Source organism: Cyphellophora attinorum (genome assembly GCF_001299255.1).
Source record: "Cyphellophora attinorum strain CBS 131958 chromosome Unknown Contig10, whole genome shotgun sequence".
Taxonomy (NCBI): domain Eukaryota; kingdom Fungi; phylum Ascomycota; class Eurotiomycetes; order Chaetothyriales; family Cyphellophoraceae; genus Cyphellophora; species Cyphellophora attinorum.
The window spans coordinates 285,935-306,221 of NW_017253238.1; the positions used below are offsets into that span (position 1 = coordinate 285,935).

The window sequence follows — 20,287 nt, forward strand, 5'->3', positions numbered from 1 at the left end:
TACCATGACCACAGACAGGCTCAGCAGCTGGCAATTCCGTGCGCATTGCCGATATCATGGATCATAACGAACGCGATACTTGGTCATCAGGAGCTCGTCCAAGACCTCGCTTGCTACAATATCGAGCTTGAGGTCTGTCTTCAGATCCTGGAAAAGGCGAACGCCATTGCCGATGGCGATCGGGATTGTTGTCAGCACCATTTCGGACACCAGCTTCCTTCGTATGAAGGAGGAAACCGTAGCGCCGCCATCTACCCACACGTTGGTATAGCGCTCCTCATCTATTATGTCCAAAGCCTGGTGGATGTTGTTGGCGATTATGACTCCCTCGCGCGTGGTGCGGCGGTCCATCTTACGCCTCATCAGCAGGATCAGCTTCTCTCTCCATTAGCCGGTTGTCCTCGCCATATGCGAGCACAGTAACGTAGGTATTCCGTCCGAGGACCATAACGTCGCTGTTAGCTGTTGCTTATTAGGACGAAGTCTCTACTGTGGCGCGTTCAAGGAGACTCGATGAGCCCAAGGCGATACCGACGTAGCTGACGATAGCTCTCAGAACGTTTGATTGGAAGGCGACCGCCAGTACGGGGAAAATCAAGCCACCAGCGGTACATCTCATGGTGTAAATACGCGAAACCAAGGGACATTTCCGCCGGATTATTCTCAAGGGTGAGTAGGCGCGCGCTCAGAATCTGTTCGAGCAAGGGGTAGCAGTAGTCGAAGCTTGACTTGCGTGTGCCGTCGAATGAGCTGAGAGTGAGGGTGATCTGACGCCGAGGGTGCTGTAGGTACTCTCTGGCAACGGTTGCGATCCGCCGACAGAGCAGCAAACATGGCGACAGCTCGGCCCACGGGCGGAAGGAGTGACCAGTTGGCCCTTTGATCTCAATGCTGACTAGAGGACTGGAGAGGCTTAGAGCGATAATGTGGCTCAGAATCTCATATGGCATATCGGGTAGGGTAGGTTTTGACTTGATCTGCGATGGTGTGAGTCACGAATACTAATGGATTCGGTATGTCTACATACCGATGGAGGCAGGAGTAACAACGGGCTCGCAGTGTACGCGCTCTCCATGACTGGGGATTCAGGTGAGTGTCCTGCAGCGAGGGCGCTTGTAAGGTGAGATCCAGGGACTGGTTCAGAACTTACAGGATTGACTTTGATGGCCTGGGTGAAGGACAGGTGACTGATCGGTTGTTTTTGTAGTTCTCCGAATAATGCACTACCTAGCTTTGCCTTTGGGCTCTGGAGACTCGCACCAAGCGTGTCGGCTAGGCTGATACTTTGCACGCTGGCTGCGCGCGAGCCTCACTAGTTGGAGCGGGCGGCAGGTAGTCGATGGACCCATACAATCTCGCTATGAAGCCGGCTATCGTGATGCCGATGAATGCGGTGCATCTGAATCGAAATGTCATGATTGATTTCTACGCACCAAGGGCCTGTCGATGTTTCTGGGGCCGGAAGAAGTCGAGAATGAGTATTTGACAACACATCTGCCCTACCTGAGGCACTGTTTTGGACCTCAGCGCGTAATCGGTGCCGCTGTTGATCGGGAGGGGGAAGAAGAGCCAAAGTCCAGCGGCCAGCGGCCACGTCGGAATAGCGGCATCAGCGTGCCCGTTCGACAACACAGCCGGATACCAAGTACAACATCACAGAGCAGGATGGGATCAGCAAATCTGGCTGTCAGTTCATGGACCACTCTGCTTGTGATCCTGGGCATCCATTGTAGAGTTTAGAGGTCCCTTGACCCGATCAACGCGGTGGTTCAGCCTAAGACGCCAAGTAGTAGGGCTGCCAGTGTGTAGTCGAAGCCCGTGTCTGTGATGCAGCAGCGAAGCACATAATAAATTGGACAGAGGCCAGTGAGCAGCTGCCTCTCTGGTCTGTTAATTCATGAATGGCAGTCACGACTCAGTCTCAATCTCACTGCAGTGCAAGGAAAGACCAGTGGTGAGTCATGTAAAGAATCCTATCGCGTGATAGGAGTGGCCCGGCTGCGCAGAGATTTTAGGCGATCAATCTCATACTTCAAACATTTTTCTGTTCTGTCAACTTCTTCCCTTGCCAAATTTTCGTCGTCAATCTTCTCCGCGACGCAACCTGCTCTTCTCTGTCTCTTTCGAACGCATCGCAGATAGACAAACACCGCGCTCGACTCGACGATTTTTCTGACCCTGCAAACTCGCACTCTCTTCACAGGCAGATGACAATGTCTTACGGCAATGGTGGCTACGGAGGCGGCGGCGGCTATGGCGGCGGCCGTGATGGTGGATATGGCGGCGGGTAAGTTGCTTGACGATGTTGTCGCATTCGCATTTGGCGCAACGCGATGATTTTCCGATTCGCTCGAATTTTGATGCTGATATTTCAGTAGGTCCAACGGCTACAGCAACGGCGGCAACGTCAACGGCTACTCGGGTGGCGGTGGCTACGGTGGCGGTGGCTATGGCGGAGGCGGCGGCGGTGGCTTTGGCGGCGCAGGAGGCGATCGCATGTCAAACCTCGGCGCCGGTCTAAGAGAACAAACCTGGGATCTGTCCACCTTGCCTAAGTTCGAGAAGTCCTTCTACAAAGAAGACCCCGATGTCACCAATCGATCCTCCTACGATGTCGATACCTTCCGCAAACAAAAAGAAATGACCGTTCAAGGTCGTCAAGTACCGCGCCCAGTCGAGACATTCGATGAGGCTGGCTTCCCCAGCTATGTTATGTCTGAGGTCAAGGGTCAAGGTTTCACAGCGCCCACCGCAATTCAGTCGCAAGGTTGGCCCATGGCTCTCTCTGGCCGAGACGTCGTTGGTGTTGCTGAGACTGGCTCCGGCAAGACTTTGACATACTGTCTGCCCGCAATTGTTCACATCAACGCTCAGCCATTGCTGGCACCCGGAGATGGCCCGATTGTGCTTGTCCTAGCCCCGACCAGAGAACTCGCCGTACAGATTCAACAGGAAGTCGCCAAATTCGGCAAATCGTCGCGAATCCGCAACACTTGTGTCTACGGTGGTGTTCCTAAGGGTGGCCAGATCCGCGACTTGGCTCGTGGTGTTGAGGTCTGTATCGCTACTCCTGGTCGTCTCATCGACATGCTTGAGGCTGGCAAGACCAACCTGCGCCGTGTCACTTATCTCGTTCTCGACGAGGCCGACCGCATGCTTGACATGGGTTTCGAGCCTCAGATCCGCAAGATCATTGGTCAGATTCGTCCTGATCGTCAGACTCTCATGTGGTCTGCAACGTGGCCCAAAGAAGTCCGCCAGCTTGCTTCCGACTACCTCAACGACTACATCCAGGTGAACATCGGCTCCATGGATCTCTCAGCCAATCATCGCATCAAACAGATTGTCGAGGTCGTCTCAGATTTCGAGAAGCGTGACCGCGCCATCAAGCATCTCGAGCAGGTCATGGAAGACCGCAACAACAAAATCCTCATCTTCACAGGCACCAAGCGCGTCGCCGACGAGATCACCCGTTTCCTTCGACAAGACGGCTGGCCTGCACTTTGTAAGACTCCCTCTTCCAAACTACCGAGACGTTGACTGACTTCAATAGCTATTCATGGCGACAAACAGCAGCAAGAACGTGATTGGGTTCTGAACGAATTCAAGACCGGCAAGAGTCCAATCATGGTTGCCACTGACGTGGCTTCTCGTGGTATCGGTATGACCAACAGCCCCCCTTCCATCCCTCCCCTGGTATTGTTTGTTCTGCATCTCTTACCATTGAAGTCGTGTGATTTTGGTGCAAACTCTCTTCACTCGTCTTGTTCTCTGTATGACTGTTCAGGCTTGCGTTTCTGGTCCTTCTTTGCGAAACTCTTCGTCCTCACTTGCAGCTTGCTCAGGCAACTAGCTTCAGTCTTCGACTGCTATCTGCACTCACGCGCAGTATGCAGCGAATGTTCCTTCATTGGATCAAGCTGCATTCCAGGAGTTTCACCTAAGGACCGTAGACACATTGCCGTCATCTGGACACAGCGGACAACGTCGAAACATCGATAGCTCAAGCTTCGATCGTAAATGAGAGTAATGCATCACACGTAATCACACGGCCACACATGGCCCCCGAGACATTGTAAGCACCAAAGCATTGATTGCTAACCAATATTCAAGATGTTCGCGACATTACTCACGTGTTGAACTATGACTATCCGAACAACTCGGAAGACTATGTTCACCGCATTGGCCGTACAGGTCGTGCTGGTCGCACCGGCACTGCCATCACCTTGTTCACTACTGAGAGTGAGTATCCTCCTGCCATGTTGTTGGAGCCTGATCTAACTTTTTCTAGACGCCAAACAAGCTCGTGAGCTCGTTGGCATCCTCACCGAATCCAAGCAGCCAATCGATCCTCGTCTTGCCGAGATGGCTCGCTATAGCGGTGGGGGCGGTGGCGGCGGTCGTTACAGTCGAGGTGGTGGTCGTGGAGGTCGTGGCGGTGGTCGCGGTGGTGGCTTCACTGCATCCAACGCTGCTCCTCTTGGCCGCGACCGTTGGTAAAGCACGCTGCTTGCCAACGATACTGACGGTCTCATTTTCACGAAAATCCGATTCGAACAACTTCGATACCTCATAGATTAGTCTGGGCCGGATTTCAGCATTCGAAGGTGTTAACAGATCGGCAACAAGTCATTCTACGGCGTTGGTACATGTACGGGGCATTCATGTTGGGGTCGGAATGGTCATTCAGCATCAGGGTTAGATACACAGCGCGATAGAAGGACACGCTGCTTCACCTCGTCGCAAAGACGGCGTGCACTGTAGATCATGCGGCAGACCCATCCAGCACGAGACTTTGAGAGGCTCAATCACAATGCAATATCAACAGTTGATGCTGCTCTTCCCTGGAGACCTCCCTCGAGGCCACTTTCATGATTTGGATCTCGTCTCCGCAAGAGCTCTCTTCTGTGCGGTCGGCGGACTTCTTCCGCTGAACTGCTGAACCGCAGATTATTATTGACCTACCGTGTACAACTGGTGTCGAGTAATCCAGTCCGTAGATTCGTGGAGACTCAGAACGTCGTCTGCCCACCCCTGCAATCTCGACCCAGTGTTCGAGATATCAATAATTCGCTTTCCAAAAACAGCTGCACATTTCCTGGGGTCGACTCCTGAAATGCTGATCAAAGCGTTTTTCTCGCTTAAGACCCGTTAGAAATTGAAATTGACAGCTCCCGAGAATAAGTCGGCCCCACGGACTATCGGATCAGTCCCATCCCTTTCGTCTATGTCGCCAAGTTTGACGTTGCAGGATGATAGAGTGGGCTGGCGAGGTCGAGGGCAGGTGGGAGGCCTGAGGTAATTGCAGGTGAGGATGCAGATGATGGGACATCCGTCAAAACCATACACGGAGTGCTCTGAAAGGTATTCACGTTTGAGGTGCACTGGAAGGCCAAAAATATCGACCTGTTACTCAGCAGCGATTGGGGTAGCGCAATGGTCTGAATCTCTTCGGCAGGGTCAAAGTTGATGCGTGCACGAGGCAAAGCCGCCAGGCAAACAAGCTAGGGATGGCGAGCGTGGGCATCCTGGCATCCATCCTCTGACAAGTGGTCTTCACGAGAAGAGCATTATTTTGACGTTCGAACACATGGAGATCGGCGCTGCCAGAAATTCTTAGGTTGCAAGCGAGACAACATCAGGAAATTTAGGATCCTTGGACGCTGCAGTCGGCCCCTGCGACGCATGACTCGGACAGCGAAGTCCTTCTTCCTGGCACCTGCAGTTCCCCAATAAGCGAGTCGTGACGCCAACTGTGAGCACCCAACATCCCGATCGAAAGATAGGTACCTCAGAAGGTTCGAATCGCTGCCCGTGCCATTCGTTACAATGTGCATGCAGTGCTCTGCGATCTTGATCATCCACGATTTGGAGTGAGGTGACTGTGGGAGGCACCGGCTGAACGGTTCTGTCACACCACCGAGAAACCCAAGTATCTGTGGAGCTCTCTTCGTGCATGAAGCGCACGATTTCTAAGCCATACTGTTCTAGGATAGTGCCACATGCGAATATTGGATGCGTGGATCAAAATCCACACATACGACGGATCTGAAGTCGTCAGGACCTTGAATGTGTCCATGACAATCCCAAAGAGGTGCCGAACTCCACGAAGGAGCCTGGCAAGGCATTGATACGGCTTTCCACGGCCACTTGAAGAACGTTTCTTAGATGGAGAAAATGGTTGATGCGTGGGAGTAGGGGCCGCATTATTGGAAGTCGATGGTGCCATCACCTCCTGGGACGGCAGAAGATGAACATTATCCAACAATTCAGCGAAGAACGTGCAACAAGCCACAGGTTTCACATCATCAGTGACCGAACTCATGCCCGTCAATGATCTGCGACCCTCTGCATAGCGAGAATGGGTAGGAAATTCGTTACTTCAAGCTCATAGACCCGAGACTTCTTCGAAGAAGCGTCGGCATGTGGCTATCATGACCATGATTATTCACGACGCTCGGCAACCCCGCGAGTCACTCACAAGAAGCCCAACTGATCGGGTAGTACCACCTGCGATCACCCACCGGCCACTTCAAGTTTTGCCTTTCGGCCCCCATGTTACTTGTGAATCGAACGATGGTTTGTGCACGGAATACAGTACTCTGGGCCACAGATACTCGGCCATGCTTTCATTCCGCGTGTGCACGTCTCCCTATGCCTGAAGCGTTGATGATAGAGAACGACAAATTGGCAAGCTTCCACGGCTAATAGGCATCTATGTGCTGCAGTCTTAAGAAGTTGAGCAGACACGGGCTGTTGCCAAGTTTTACCTCCCCACATGTACCGAATGCTGGCCCGGAAGAACGGCACAGCATCAAAAGCCACAATCTGTCTCTGTTGCATCGTCCAAGGCTCACAGACGCGCATCGAGCGACAGGACATATCAACTCGGAGAGCACTCGAATAGCTTACCTCGTGCGACGATGAGTTTTATGCCTTGGTGGCAAACACCGCGATGTACTTCTCCCGTCAAAGCTCAAGGGCAAGGCAAACAGGCTAGCTAGGCGGCTAGCATCGACGCCAACCAGGCTCTCCCAACACCCTAAGCAGGATTCTGCATAGTTCCCATATCAGTCCTCGGACACCTATAAACTCAACAACGACAACATACAACATTCAATCGTATTGTTATGCTTCGCAATGCACATGATACACCGCAAAATGCTCAGTGATTTCGCAGCGACGACCGAGAATGGAAACACAATCGGTACTCCGAACATACGCCTGCCTCTGAGTTGCAGGCCCGCCCACAAAAATGCTGCTCTCAGAGTTCCACCGTCGATGTCTTCTCCTGCCGCTTCAAGTCATCATTCATTCTTTCGCTCCTGCTCACAAATGTCCAATGAAGACATTCATGGACCGACAGAAGTACTGTGTGGCATCTTGATTCATAATCCCTGTTCTTGCGATAGGATCATGCTCTGCATCTGACAATGTCGAGCAATAGGAGGGCACTCAACTTGCATTCTACCCTGCAGGCTATCATTCGAGGGATGCTGTACAAGGAAGGCTCAACCTGGCCCCCCTATGTTGCCAGAATTTGCCAGCCCCCTCCCACCTCGACTCACATTTCTCCTCAGCTTTCTCTTCCTCTCGTCATTTCTTCCTTTACACTCTTGTAAAAGTTTGACGCGTTTCTTTTGCAACCCAATCAGCAACAGTGACACTCAATCAATTACACCACCTTGTGCATTGAGACTGCACGTAGCTGGTCGGCAGAGCAAAACATTGAGCACTTGATAACTGTTCTCTAGCGCGTGGGCTAGCGGTCTTGTCAAGCGCCATCCACCCTCGCCACGCTACGACACATCTAGTTAACACCATCTTCGATTTTCTTGCCCAATACTTCTGCGCCGCTTCGCATCCCTGAATATCTCCTCAGGTCGACGCCCGGAGACTGGCCTGCCTGGGCCATCGGCGTCCCACTCCACCGGGACGCCCTCCAACCACACTGCGCATCTGATTTGTTCCTCGGCTTCATCTCCTCGAGCGCAACCTCCTCCTCTACCAGAAAAGTCGCCCCCGAGTCTTTTCCAGGCATCATCATCATCGGACAATCCACTGTCCGCCCGACCAACCCCGGTCAACCAGCAAGAAACAGCTCCACAGTTGTGTCTGTTCAATACCACCCTCCTGCAGCATTGAGACAAGATACCGCTTGAAAGCGTGGACAAACACGTTGTCCGGCGATAATCTTGAGGAGAGCATCCCGCCTGTTTAAGGAAAAATCTCGCCTGTGCATTTGCCGTTCGCAATAAGCTCTTCGATCAGTCATTTGACTTCGACTCGACTCGACATATACGGTGCTGCATCAGAAAACTTGCCCCATCACCTCAGGCACCCACTGTCCGAGTCGTGATCTGCTGCCTTCCATTTTGCCCCTCAGCGGATGGACGCATCGCTGTAGGAGAAAGATTTCCGGCAGATGTGAATATCAGGTACATCTGTTGCAGAGGTCTTGTACCGTGTACTTGCATTGCCAGAGGACCGGCATTGTACATTAGTCTACCGCACTGGCGCCATCAGGACAGCTTCAGGCCGGTCTTGTACTGCTTAATCCCACTCAAGCTCGGGGTAAAGCTCGACTCAGTGACGAATCTAGTCCGCTCGAGGGAAAGGTCACTTTCGCTAAACTTCAATCTCTGCCTCCACCGGCTAGACTGTTAGTTCTTTCCAGGGGAAGCTCTTTCGGTCCACTCTTGTCGCAGAGGACCCAGAAAAGCCTATCAGCCACTTTCAAAGCAACTCACCGACGGCGGTCGATCTGGTCTGCACTCAGAATCAGTACGGAGGATTCCTGACATCGACAATAATCGCTACTCCGAGCTGCATCCCAGCCTCTGCTCGTCATCTCGTGCGCTACTTCTCCACGAGCCCACCCAGCCTGTAGCTCAGATTGCTTGCCTCCCGAGCCCCCAACCTTGATCAGTCGCTTCTGTCTGGCCATCTTGAAATTAAAGATCACGCCGGCCCTCGTCCTAAACAGAGCTTCAATCGCATCGTCGTCTTCTTGCCGAGCGGCGGCTCTACACCTTGTATTTACCTATCCTCCAACGCGTGGGCGCATCATCAGCATCAACAACATTTTGTCTCTGGAAACAGTGAAAGTTGTTGTTGTCTGGGTTGCACACGTCACGTGGCATATACAGTGCATTGATCGCGTCACTTGCGTGGTCAGTCACTTGAAGCCAAATTGTTCATGGACAGAGGTTCTGAGTACGCGCAGTCAGGTTAGCAACCCACCAACGTCGGAACTCAAAATTCAAAACTTCCACCTGAACAAAGGCTTACACCAAGAACGCGTTCAGATCAAGCATCTACTGCGACTTACTCGACGCAAGATCCGCGCTCTGCGAGTCTGTCGACGACCAACACGCCGCAGTCTGAGTACGGCTTGACACCGCAATCAGCTCGGTCTTCTGGATTCCCACCAGAGCACCTGAGATACAGCCAGTACGCGCAGGCGCATCCGCACCCAGCCGTCAGCATGGCTCAACAAAACAGTCCGTCCAAGTCCCTGACAGGCGTCGCCGATGAGGATCATCCAGACGCGTCCTCTCAAGCCATTTCTAACACCAACCTTCCCATAGATCCCTCGATTTCTCAGGCTAGCCCAACTTATCCTCCGTACTCTCCATACGGTCCACAAGACCAGTCGATGCATCAACAGTACCCTCCCAACTACGGCCACAACATGCCGCCTCGCCCGCCGCCCGACCAAGCTTGGGGTGGCTATCCGCCGCAGCACGGTATGCCAGGTCCTTACCAGCATCCCAGTCAGGTGCCAGGTCCACCGCCATCGTCCGCAAGCCAACGCCCAGGTCAAGTAAGTCGTCGCAGATCCTTGCGCAGACGCACAAGCAATTGCTGACTGTCCGCGACAGGTCTACTCGTTTGTTCCGATCCCAGGCGCCCAACAACACAAGCGCCCACGCCGTCGTTACGAAGAAATTGAGCGCATGTACAAGTGTGGCTGGAATGGCTGCGAAAAGGCGTACGGCACACTCAATCATCTGAATGCGCATGTCACTATGCAGTCACACGGTCAAAAGAGAACTCCAGAAGGTACGAACAAACAATTAAGCTTGATCCTCTGAACTCCAACATTTGAACAAAAGACCATACATTCTTGGATGGCTAGCGGCATGCGCTATACTAGTTGTGTCACCACGCTAGTCATCCGACGCTACGAGAGCTTAATCACATATCCTCCGAATGCATTTGAAACTTGACTGACGTCTGTGCACAGAGTTCAAGGAGATTCGCAAGGAATGGAAGGCTCGCAAGAAGGAGGAAGAGTCCGTCCGCAAGGCCGAAGACGAGCGTGCTCGCCAGGCGCAGGCTGCTCAACAGGCCCAGCAGGTCGATAATCAAGGCCCTGATCCTCAACATGTCCCACAGTCCGGCTATCAGCAGAACGGTGGTCGTCCTTCCCTTCCGCCGATCGGCTATCAAGGAGCCGATTCTCAGCACCAGGGCCAATACGCTCCACAACAGCCAAATTCGATGGCCTACCCTCAACAGAATGGTCAAATGCAGCCTCCCTACGGCGGCTATCCTCAATCGCCTTACGGTCAACAAGGACAGGGTGCGATGTATGGCCAGCGTTAGTAATCTCCTTGATGATACGGCAACAAGTTCTAACGGCATCTAGAACCGCATGGAGGCCAGTACTAGTATGACTCCGAATGATCGTGCGATTTCGAGGTAGCGATAGACGACAACATGAACGGCAGCGTGGAAGGTGGAATGGACGGAGATACCCCTGTGGCGTATTGGCTTGAATGGCTTCGGTGATGATGACTTTGGTTCTTGCCGTACTACGCATGGCAATTGGAGTTTCTTTTTACTTACAAAATCATCGGGCGCGGAACGAATTGCAGAATCGGTCTTCAGCAATCCACTCTCTGCTGACACCGGAGAGGCATCATGGGCCGACAAACGACCGAGATGAACAAACCAGACGACTGGGACGAAGTCCGTCCTCGACATACGGGAGCAGCACATATTTTCAACATCCTTCACGCCCTCGACACATTTGGATAGGCCATTGAGCACATCGTCGAGCTGGCAGGGAGATACGGCGCATCTGTGGGGGTGGTAATGCTCGAGCACACTTGATGTGGGCAGTGATGTCGCGGAAGGTCGACTGCGAGCCGCGGCAGCACATGGCCGCAATCGCGATAGCGGAATGTTTGCTTGCTCGGGCGCGTTGATCTTTTGCAGCGGTGTCTGACATGGCAAGCATGATCTTGAGATGTCGTTGAACCGCATATGCAGACATCTGAGTAGTCACACAAGCACGAGAATTGTAAATATTATGATATCCCAGAAGCAGGTCGCCCTTGCAACATTCTTCTCATCCTCTATCCGACGCTCGGGCTCCAAACTCGCGTACTCGCCAGCTCCGATAAAGATCTCACCTCACATCTTGCCAATGGCTTTAGTCTTGCTGGATTACGCAAACCTGCCCTAGGCTCTGGCCGACGCGAGCGAGACAAAGCTACTACTAAACCATGCCTCGTGTCCGATTTACTTCGAGACTACTGTAAGGCACAAGGCCAGCGGACGCCTGGCTTAGTATAGCACGATTACGAACGTTCACACTAGTAGTGCTTTTCCGTGCCTTACGTCAAAAGACTCGTGGCATACGAAAGGACTGTGCTTTAGCTCGTGTCGCCACTAGTCTGGTATACTAGCTGGCAATCTAGAAGGAAGTAGTGCGAACTGTGCGATCCGTGCTGAAAGGCTAGTAGGAAACGCTAGATATAGCGTCGAAGCCAACTTGTTCCTTGCATGCGTTGGCCGTTGAGGGCTTAGGTTGTGTAACGTGACTAAGAGGCGAAAGGCGGGATTGATGAGCTATCATAAGGACCACTGTTTGCTAACTCATGCACGATGCGGTTGCAAGCGCGATGCCATCTGGCCGGGACTTCCTTGCAGTACCGCAAAGGCAGATGGAGAAGCAGGGCAGGTGCGATGCACAGGGCCACGAAGCTGCACCGCTCGGGGTGTCCGTTTGTCTGCTCTCATTGCTGGCGTGTGTCTTCTGCTACAAACACATCTGCGAAGAACAAGGCTGCTGCGTGGTTGCCTTCGAGCGATCTTTCCTAGCCTGGCTCACCTACCAATGCCCGGTGCATTGCTTGCACGAGGTGCTCCCGGGCAGAGTTCCTGGTCACAACACGTAGATGCGCTCTGAAATCGCCGGTGCCTGCAGTTGGTGAGATGCACTGGGCCACTGGTAGGCAGCGGCACAGTCGTGCTTGAGAGCACTCCAGCAGTGGCTGGCTGAAACTGAAACACTGCTATCACAGGATTCTTCGTGCAAAAGGCCACTGCCATCAATCAAGACCGACGACTAAGCTCAGTACATGCGACCAAATAGAGCCTAGAGGTCTCGTTCGCGGTTGCTACGTATCCCGGCGATTTCGCGACCATGCCTGAAGCCATGCATCAGAAGTATCTGGGAACTTCGCTTCATCGGCCGGAGAGCGACTTCCGCTAGCATCCGAAGTGCTCCAATTGGCATACAGACTGTGCTCGGCTAAATTTCTTGATCGGAACATGCCTTCCAAAAAGTGTCTTGGACTGATGTCTCCAGCTTGCAGCAGGATCGATCGACTATTTCAATCGCTGTCAGTGCTGTGCTAGGTCCTCATGTTCACTTGTTCAGCGTGCCTGCGACGCCATTTCTCCTCCATCTCGGCAGACCTCTCACACTCGTTAGCGTCAAATACAACTTTACAGCCATGGGTCCCGCCTTCGTGGAGGGCTCTAAGCCTCGCCGGCCAACGTGATGAACGACCACGCTCCTTGCGCCGTCCCGGCCACAACTTCTTTCGCGGCGCCGCAACGCTCCGGGGCCTCAAGAAAGGCCATCACATTCGGGAGGCGGGGAGGGCTTCACAAAAGGGCGCACCTCCACTGACGTCGAGCAAGGCCCGCTCACCGAGTGCTGCCGCCCTCCGGAAGGAAAAGGATCAAGCTGCTCGGGACAAGAATGGCCGGATGCAACTGACTGAAAAGGGGCAGACAGAACTACAAAAACAACTCGACAAAGAGGCCGAGTACCTGACCGATCCACTTCGTCTGGCTCAGGAAGTTCAGCGGTGCCTCCGAAACGATGAGTTCGAAAAAGCACACGAGACGGTGCTCGCAAGCGACCGACATGGTCTCAAGCGAGGCGTTCCGCAGGGCAAAGTGCGGAACACGGTCAGCTGGAATCATCTGATCGACTGGTGCATGCACAAGAAGAGCAATGCAAAGGCCTTGCAGATCTACCAGGACATGAAGAAGCGGGGCCATGTCCCGGATAGCCATACGTATCTTCTGATTCTGCGTGGTCTCGGTGAAGGAATTCGTTCCGTAGGGCATTACCCACGCAGTCCCGAAGCCACGAAACAGGCGCAGGCGCGAATCAACGCCATGGCGAAGCAGGCGATGGACGTGTACAGCAGCATCTTCAGACCAAACAGCCAGGTGAAGCTCATAACGATGCACAGCAACGCGATCATCAATGTACTGGCAAGGGCAGGCGACATGAGTGCGATTTGGGCTGTCGCAGGCCAGCTGCCACAAAAGGGTCCTGGCAGCCCAGATCATTGGACCTACACGACTATCCTCAATGCCATGCAGTTGGACCTACCAAAGAACATCGAAGACGAGGAATCACACGTCAATGAAGTATCGAGAGCAAAAATTACGCAAGTAATCGGCGACGCGCGAGGAATGTGGATTGATGTCATCAAGAAATGGAGCGACATGAGTTTGGTTATGGATGAGAAACTCGTGTGTGCGATGGGCCGCCTGCTGCTAATGAGCAAGAGAATGCCAAATGCTCGAGATGTGTTTTCACTCGTCAAGCAAACTATGGGCGTCGCTATCGATGATACTGTACTGGCCAGCTTGAACCAGGACCTCGACAAAGCTAGCGGTGCTAATTCTTCAGAAATGGAACATCTTGCCCGAAAGCGCGATGCCGCTTCACTCGCTAGCTCGGAACCAGCGTCGGCTGGCAGCAACGATGCTACTCAGATCACATCTGCGTCTGGGGATGCTGCGGATGATGCTGTAGTTGTAGACGAGTCGGACTTGTCACAGATGTATCTGCAGGTATTCGAGCCGCTATCAATGGACTCGAAGGCCAACTCCAAGGGTGTGCACGCATTGTATGCAACACCTAGTAACAACACACTTTCGCTATTGATTGAGGCAGCTGCTCTCTTAGGGCGGCCAAATATCGGCAAAGCATACTGGCAGCATCTTACGACCAAGACGAATCCGATAGTACCAGATGCCAACAACGTCAAACACTATCTGCGGATGCTGCGAGTGTCTCGAGCAAGTCGACAAACGCTTGAGTTATTGCGACAGCAGTACACCGGCGAGGCAGGGGTGTACCTCAAGTCTCGAGGTGCTTTCGTCGTGGCCATGAACACCTGTCTTCGAGACAAGTGGAATCCCAACGTCTTCGATATTGCCACAAATGTGCTTGATCTCATGGAACAGCACGCTGCTGCTGCCCAGCTTGCGCGAGACGAGGAGACTAATCAGCTAGAGATTGCTCGTCACAATCTGCCGCCAGACACTCCCCTTCCGATGGAACTTAGAAGACCGATCCAACCGCTACAGGGCCTTGCTGTAGATCCCAAGATACTCACGATGTACCTTGAGCTGGGCTTGTACACTACAAAAGGCATCAACAAGAAACGTCCTCTGCAGAAGACGGAAGCCGGCGACCTCGACTTTCCTCGTGACCCGCTTCTGAACAACGCTTTGCGAGCCCTCGAACGACTGAAGCCGTACAAGGCCAGTGTACAAGACATGCTAACAATGTTCATTCGGCGCCTTGAACACGACCGAAGCGAACAGGATCTCAGCGCTTACAAACTGCGAGAGCTGAGAAAGAAGGCAGCATATAAGGAAATTACCGAAAACCCCGGCGACAACCCCGAGGAGTTGCTTGCACTTCTCAACTGCATGATCTCGGCATACGACCGAGTACTGGTCATCAATTTTCAGCTTGAAGAACAAGGGTTGGGACCGCTGGGCGAAGACGTACTGAGGGGAATCAGGCTACAGAAAGCCAGCACAGCAGAGTATGTGAGACGCCTGACAGCAGCACTCACCGGTTACTCGGGAACCCAGAGTCCAGGACATGCTGAGCGTATCCGATTGATATACGACGCCAAACAGAGCGACTTGGAAGAGGAAGTCGAAGAAGAGGACCATACAGACGGTACCCTACGTGCGCTGCAGGCGACGAAGCCGGTGGACCTCGTTGCGGGCGACAGCTATGCTGCCGCACAGGACAAGGCCGCCGCCAATGCGGCGTTGGCGGTGCGCATCAGGAAGAATGCCAGTTACAGTGGCAACTTTCAGCAAGTTGCAGAAAAGACTCGAGAGGATGGTAGACCGTTGACACGGCGACAGCGAAAATACGAATTATGGCTGGAAAATCAAGGAAACATGAAAGGCAAGACGAAGGGCATGTTGAACCAGGACGCTCGAAATGCCGATGTCCACCATGATGGTCCGGTATTTCCGGAGATTCGTTCTCGTATTCGCTCTAGACGCCAGGCACACGAGGCCAAAATGGAGGACAGGGAACACAAGCTGAGATTGGAGATGATGCGGACTGGGCTGAGCGAGAAAGACGTACGAGATCGGAGAGCAGAGAAGAGGAATCAACGGCGTAGCTCGGATCTGGCGTGGGACGGCGGCGAAGGCAGCATGATCGACTGGGGAAAGGAAGACGACGCCGTTGGCGATGGCTCGGCAGGACAAGCAGACAAGGCAACCCTGAGCTGGGAACCGCCCAGCAGAGAGCGGGTCGAGAATTTGATTGAGCAATTCGGCCGTGATGATGATGACCGAGGGACAGCACATGTGGCTTCTGGTGGTCGGCATTGATTGCTGCCAGTGTACATCTACGAATGAGCATACGCGGTGCATAGCGTTGTGGACTTGGTGTGCGCGTCCATTGATGATGTGCGATGTAATTTCAGGTATGTGTCGTTAACAGATGCAGGATCGTGTATATAGAACGCGAGAACTCCCCATGGGCTTACAGACGCAGATTTCGTGAGTGATTAGCTGTTGCGATTTGCTCCTCTGACGTACAGTACGCAGCGATGAGGTTTTGTGGACGCCTTCTAACCTCACCGTGAGAATTTCAGCTGGGTCATTTTCATGTCGAGAATCACTAATAAGTCCGGAGACCACTAGCGAATTCTTTCCGTGATCTTGATCGCGTAAACGTATAGTCGACCTCTGGCCGAGAAACTATTCCGTCAACATCCAGTCAAGTTTGGTCAAGTTTGGTCACTTGAGGTAGATCGAGGACAATTGCTCGAGAAGATTTTGCCCGCATGAGTGCCTAAGTGCTGAATTGCAGCTGCATATAGGAGCATATCCCTGCGAGTGAAGGATTTCAAGTCCATTGTATCTCCTACACAAACTTTTGGCAGTGATACTGCGTTCAATATGTTTCTTGGAATATTGCTAAGAAGAATTCTAGAAGGTCGAGCCACTAGCAGTCTTCACAAGAGGAAGAGTCTCGACTTGCATTCTCGTCATCCTGGTCGACCTCGCTTTGCCGAATCTGCTTGTCGTGCCTCTTGTCCTGACATCGTTCCAGCTGCAGGACCTGCGCTGTTCTCTTGCCTACGCCTTCCTCAGCCTTGCCCTTCTGGACCGCTCTTTCCTCAGCTGCTACTTTGCCGACTGCTCCTGCCTCAACCGTTCTCTCCTCGAAAGCTCCTTCTTTCTGCATGCGGTTGTCTACCCTCAGCGTACTTTCCTTTACATCTCAATTCTTCCGTCGCCGTAACGACGAGGAGGCGACCGTGGCTAAGAATCGTCAAGGCAGTATGCAGTTCAACGTATCGACGATGTCGATTCCGTTGCACGGCTCTGGAAGTCGAAAGGTGAACCAAAGTCGCCGGAGAGCAGAGTTGTGTTCTTGAATCTCGCATTATTATCCCAGAATTTACACTGTACCTTGTCCGGATGTTCTCTCGGACGACTGCCCGTCTCCTTGCGAGATGTCACCTTCGTCTTCTGCACATGACGACGTCCATCTATGAAAGCACTTTGTAAGCCAGACAGGAGCTTGTAGAGTCCAAGTCCTCGCGCTGTTCCGCCATCCTTTCTCCACGACCATGAAGGCCTAGCTCTTCGTCACAGTCCGCAGTTATATGCTCTGTCATCTGTACTGCTAAGTAAGTCGCGACTCGTCCCTATCGACGTTCTGCGCGACGCCCGACCGGTCGCCCACCGATCGTCCACTGACCCCACTTCCCTAGCGTCCCTCATTCTAAGCGACAGCACTGCTCTTTCCGACCTCCTCTAAGCGACAGCACTGCCCCTGCCAACGTCCAGATTCTCGTACCCCTCAACCTTCGTCCCGCCCACATGCCCACCGACCTCATCAGCAAAGACATCAATATCGTACTTGGCGAACTTTCGTGCAGCGATACGTCGCTCGAACATGAGGTCCAGTTCGGCGAAGGACCGGCCGCGTGGTTCGGGTACGCGGAAGTAGGTGTAGATGATGCAGAGGAAGCAGATGCCGCCCCAAAAGAAGCCGGCGTAGTTGCCCCTGTGTTGACAATAAGTGAGACGGGGGACTTAGACGACATTGAGAGGATTTGCGCGGACTCGAGCAGATTCGGGAGGGGTGTGAAATAGGCGGGAGTAAGAAGGGGTCGGACATACCAATTCCACTCGCCTGGGTTGAGCATGTACGGGGTCAGGACGTTGCAGATTATGGCGACGATATTGTACCTAGATAGTTGTCAGTGTTGAAGTCGTTCCACTCTGGAACAAGTTGGCAAATAGGCCGGGCGAACGCGCAAAGTCACATACATGATCCGTCCGAGCGCGACAGTCTTGATTTGCAATCGTCGGGTGCTGAGTTCCGCGACCAAACCTGTAACCCGAGTCAGCGGTTTTCTCACTGTGACCAAAAAGTCGAGGGTGCAGGTTGGGTAAGCATACTGTAACAGACCGTCCCGACCGTCAACTGGTAGCACAAAGCCCACACCAGCATGATGCTGCCCGTGGCAAGAGAGGAAGCATTCTTGTCGCTTGCGAGTCCGAGGAAGCCCATGATCATCAACATGGTGCATAGTCCACATTGCCCATACAGGTAGAGGCTCCTTCGGCCAACACCCCAGCTCATGAGCGCCCACGCGCCGAAGACGCCGACCATGTTGATTCCGTATTGGCCGAGGGTGAAGCTGATGGCGTTCTCGGGGGCGAGTCCGGCTTGTTCGAGGAAGTATGCTGCACGTTCATGTCAATGGGTGCGTTCCAAGCAGAGGAGAAATTTCCATTGGGAAAGTCCCTATGTATGGACCTGTGCCCGCTCACACATGAAACAGGGCAGGGAGCAGGACTCACTGGAGTAACCCGAGAACGAATTCCCGCTCAGATTCTGAATGGCCCACACCATGCAAACGATTTCCGTCCGGCGAAGATCGGCACCTCGAAAGCAGTCGACATAGCTCGCACCCTTGGTGATTTTCTCCTCAAGAGCTGTTGTGTGAACCATCATGCTACTGTCTCGTCGGCGTCAAAGTCGGTCTCGCGGTTGAGGGAGGTAAGACGCAACAAAGAGTGTTTGGCTTTGTCGATTCGATTCTTCCTTACTAGCCACCAGGGAGACTCTGGTGCAAGGAATACTGCTATGGCTAGTGGGAGCGGCCACATCCCTGGGCGATGATTTAGTATGTAGATCTTGTGCAGCTTAATTTGCCCCTTTCGAGGGGCATGGCGAGGGAGTGACAACTTGGGAGGCTATGCTCACATTGAAGGGCGTAGGGGATCTGCAGGTGTTTGGTTAGCCTGAATCAGAAATCCGGGCATCGCAAAGGATAGGGAGGAGATGGGCTTGAGGCTAGGTAGTCGTCAAATCACCGCCAGCAAGTTTTCAAAGCTAACGGCGCCTCGATCAGGACTTCGTTGAATTCTGAGACATCATCCGAGACAAGGGTAACTGATGCTGTGCCAATATTGTCTGCTGGTCGACTAATGCTTTAGGCTGACGAAAAGCGGATAGACTTACCCTGTACGCCCACTGATCCCGCCTGTTAATCATTGCCTTGACAATGCCAACGCCGATGACTTGTCCCAAGCCCCAGCAGAAGTTCTGTTACTATCAGTCGCCGGCCCAGCGGAGTAGGGCATCAAACTCACCACCCAGGTCGTGAGATACCCACGTAGTGCGACGGGGCAAACCTCAGATGCGTACGTGATGGTTAATGTTTGGAAGACACTGTCCATAATAATGTCAGCGAATGCTGTGTCAAGGTCCAAGATTGGCGTCATGCATTCCGGACGCTCGGAAGCGGCTTCACTCACCCCCAAGGAATACCACACAGGATCTCAGCGACTTGTAGGATCTCAACACTCTGGGCTGTGAAGAACAGAGCATAGAGGCCTGTGAGTAGAGCCAAGCATCCCAGCACCGTGTAGCGGTACCCGATCTTCTCGCTGACCCATCCATTCAGCATCAGACCGATGATCTCACCAACGACAGCGCCATTGCTGAGTCCTGCCTGCCATGGTGCGGTCACTTGATAGTCCCCATCCGGTAGCTGCTCGCCGTATTTCCGTCGGAACTGTGGCATGGCATCTGAGGATTCCGAGTCAGCTTCGTCGGCTAAAGCGTAGGAGACCTCTTACAGAATGTGTTGAGCAGGCACAAGTCGACTGGCGTAGAGCATTCCGGTCAGCTACATCGTGGAACTCCTTCGCATATCGAGGAAACAGTTGTGTTTTCGCAAATACTTACAGCCTTCCATGGCGATGCATAGACTGATCTGCATTGTGTGGTTAGTACCAACGAAGTCGCGCATTCGGACAAAGGGCCAGTGGCTGCTAGTTGACTCATGGACATTATTGCTGCGAGTAGTCCTGAAGATGTCGGCGTTCAAGGCGGTCACTTACGATCATACTCCATCCTACCTATACCGTGGTCAGTAAGATTCAGCAAGATCCGTTTTGATCTGTAGGTTTCCATGCACAGCAAGCGTCTCTAGGTACGTACAGCTTTTGGATACAGCCTCAGACCCTGCATCAAGGTCATCTTGTGTTCCTTGTCCGTCGCGGCTTTGGCGTTGCGAATTAGCAGACTGGCTCGGCGGTCTGCGTCGAGGTGGTCCGGGCTCTGCGCATCGTTGTCGGAGAGATGCTCGACGCCCTTTCGATCGTCGATACCTTTCTCGGTGGCCATGGTCACGATCGCGTGTGATTTGTGACGGCGACACGCTGGTGGGTA

At 53.2% G+C, this 20,287-nt stretch overlaps 5 protein-coding genes across 5 annotated transcripts; 3 read left to right on the top strand and 2 right to left on the bottom strand.

The window, feature by feature from the left end:
• Positions 1-54: 54 nt before the first annotated feature.
• Positions 55-1,075, bottom strand: AB675_7945 (uncharacterized protein; the record flags this gene model as incomplete). The annotated part of the gene is made up of 3 exons (XM_018148352.1): positions 55-358; positions 613-977; positions 1,028-1,075. 3 exons carry the CDS (start codon positions 1,073-1,075, stop codon positions 55-57), a joined length of 717 nt encoding a protein of 238 aa, XP_018001224.1.
• Positions 1,076-2,213: 1,138 nt separating this feature from the next.
• AB675_7946 (ATP-dependent RNA helicase dbp2) lies at positions 2,214-4,500 on the top strand (the record flags this gene model as incomplete). The annotated part of the gene is made up of 5 exons (XM_018148353.1): positions 2,214-2,287; positions 2,523-3,505; positions 3,554-3,661; positions 4,114-4,242; positions 4,292-4,500. 5 exons carry the CDS (start codon positions 2,214-2,216, stop codon positions 4,498-4,500), a joined length of 1,503 nt encoding a protein of 500 aa, XP_018001324.1.
• A 4,987-nt stretch (positions 4,501-9,487) lies between these two features.
• AB675_7947 (uncharacterized protein) lies at positions 9,488-10,677 on the top strand (the record flags this gene model as incomplete). Its single annotated transcript, XM_018148354.1, has 4 exons — positions 9,488-9,826; positions 9,885-10,065; positions 10,250-10,606; positions 10,655-10,677. The coding sequence occupies 4 exons, from the start codon at positions 9,488-9,490 to the stop codon at positions 10,675-10,677; spliced, it is 900 nt and encodes a 299-aa protein (XP_018001271.1).
• Positions 10,678-12,660: 1,983 nt separating this feature from the next.
• AB675_7948 (uncharacterized protein) lies at positions 12,661-15,915 on the top strand (the record flags this gene model as incomplete). Its single annotated transcript, XM_018148355.1, has 1 exon — positions 12,661-15,915. One exon carries the CDS (start codon positions 12,661-12,663, stop codon positions 15,913-15,915), a length of 3,255 nt encoding a protein of 1,084 aa, XP_018001036.1.
• A 1,437-nt stretch (positions 15,916-17,352) lies between these two features.
• AB675_7949 (Maltose permease MAL61) lies at positions 17,353-20,242 on the bottom strand (the record flags this gene model as incomplete). Its single annotated transcript, XM_018148356.1, has 14 exons — positions 17,353-17,605; positions 17,722-17,790; positions 17,872-17,935; positions 18,004-18,291; positions 18,409-18,520; positions 18,568-18,719; positions 18,815-18,833; positions 19,073-19,156; positions 19,204-19,282; positions 19,369-19,642; positions 19,693-19,719; positions 19,802-19,829; positions 19,957-19,974; positions 20,057-20,242. 14 exons carry the CDS (start codon positions 20,240-20,242, stop codon positions 17,353-17,355), a joined length of 1,653 nt encoding a protein of 550 aa, XP_018000975.1.
• Positions 20,243-20,287: the final 45 nt, after the last annotated feature.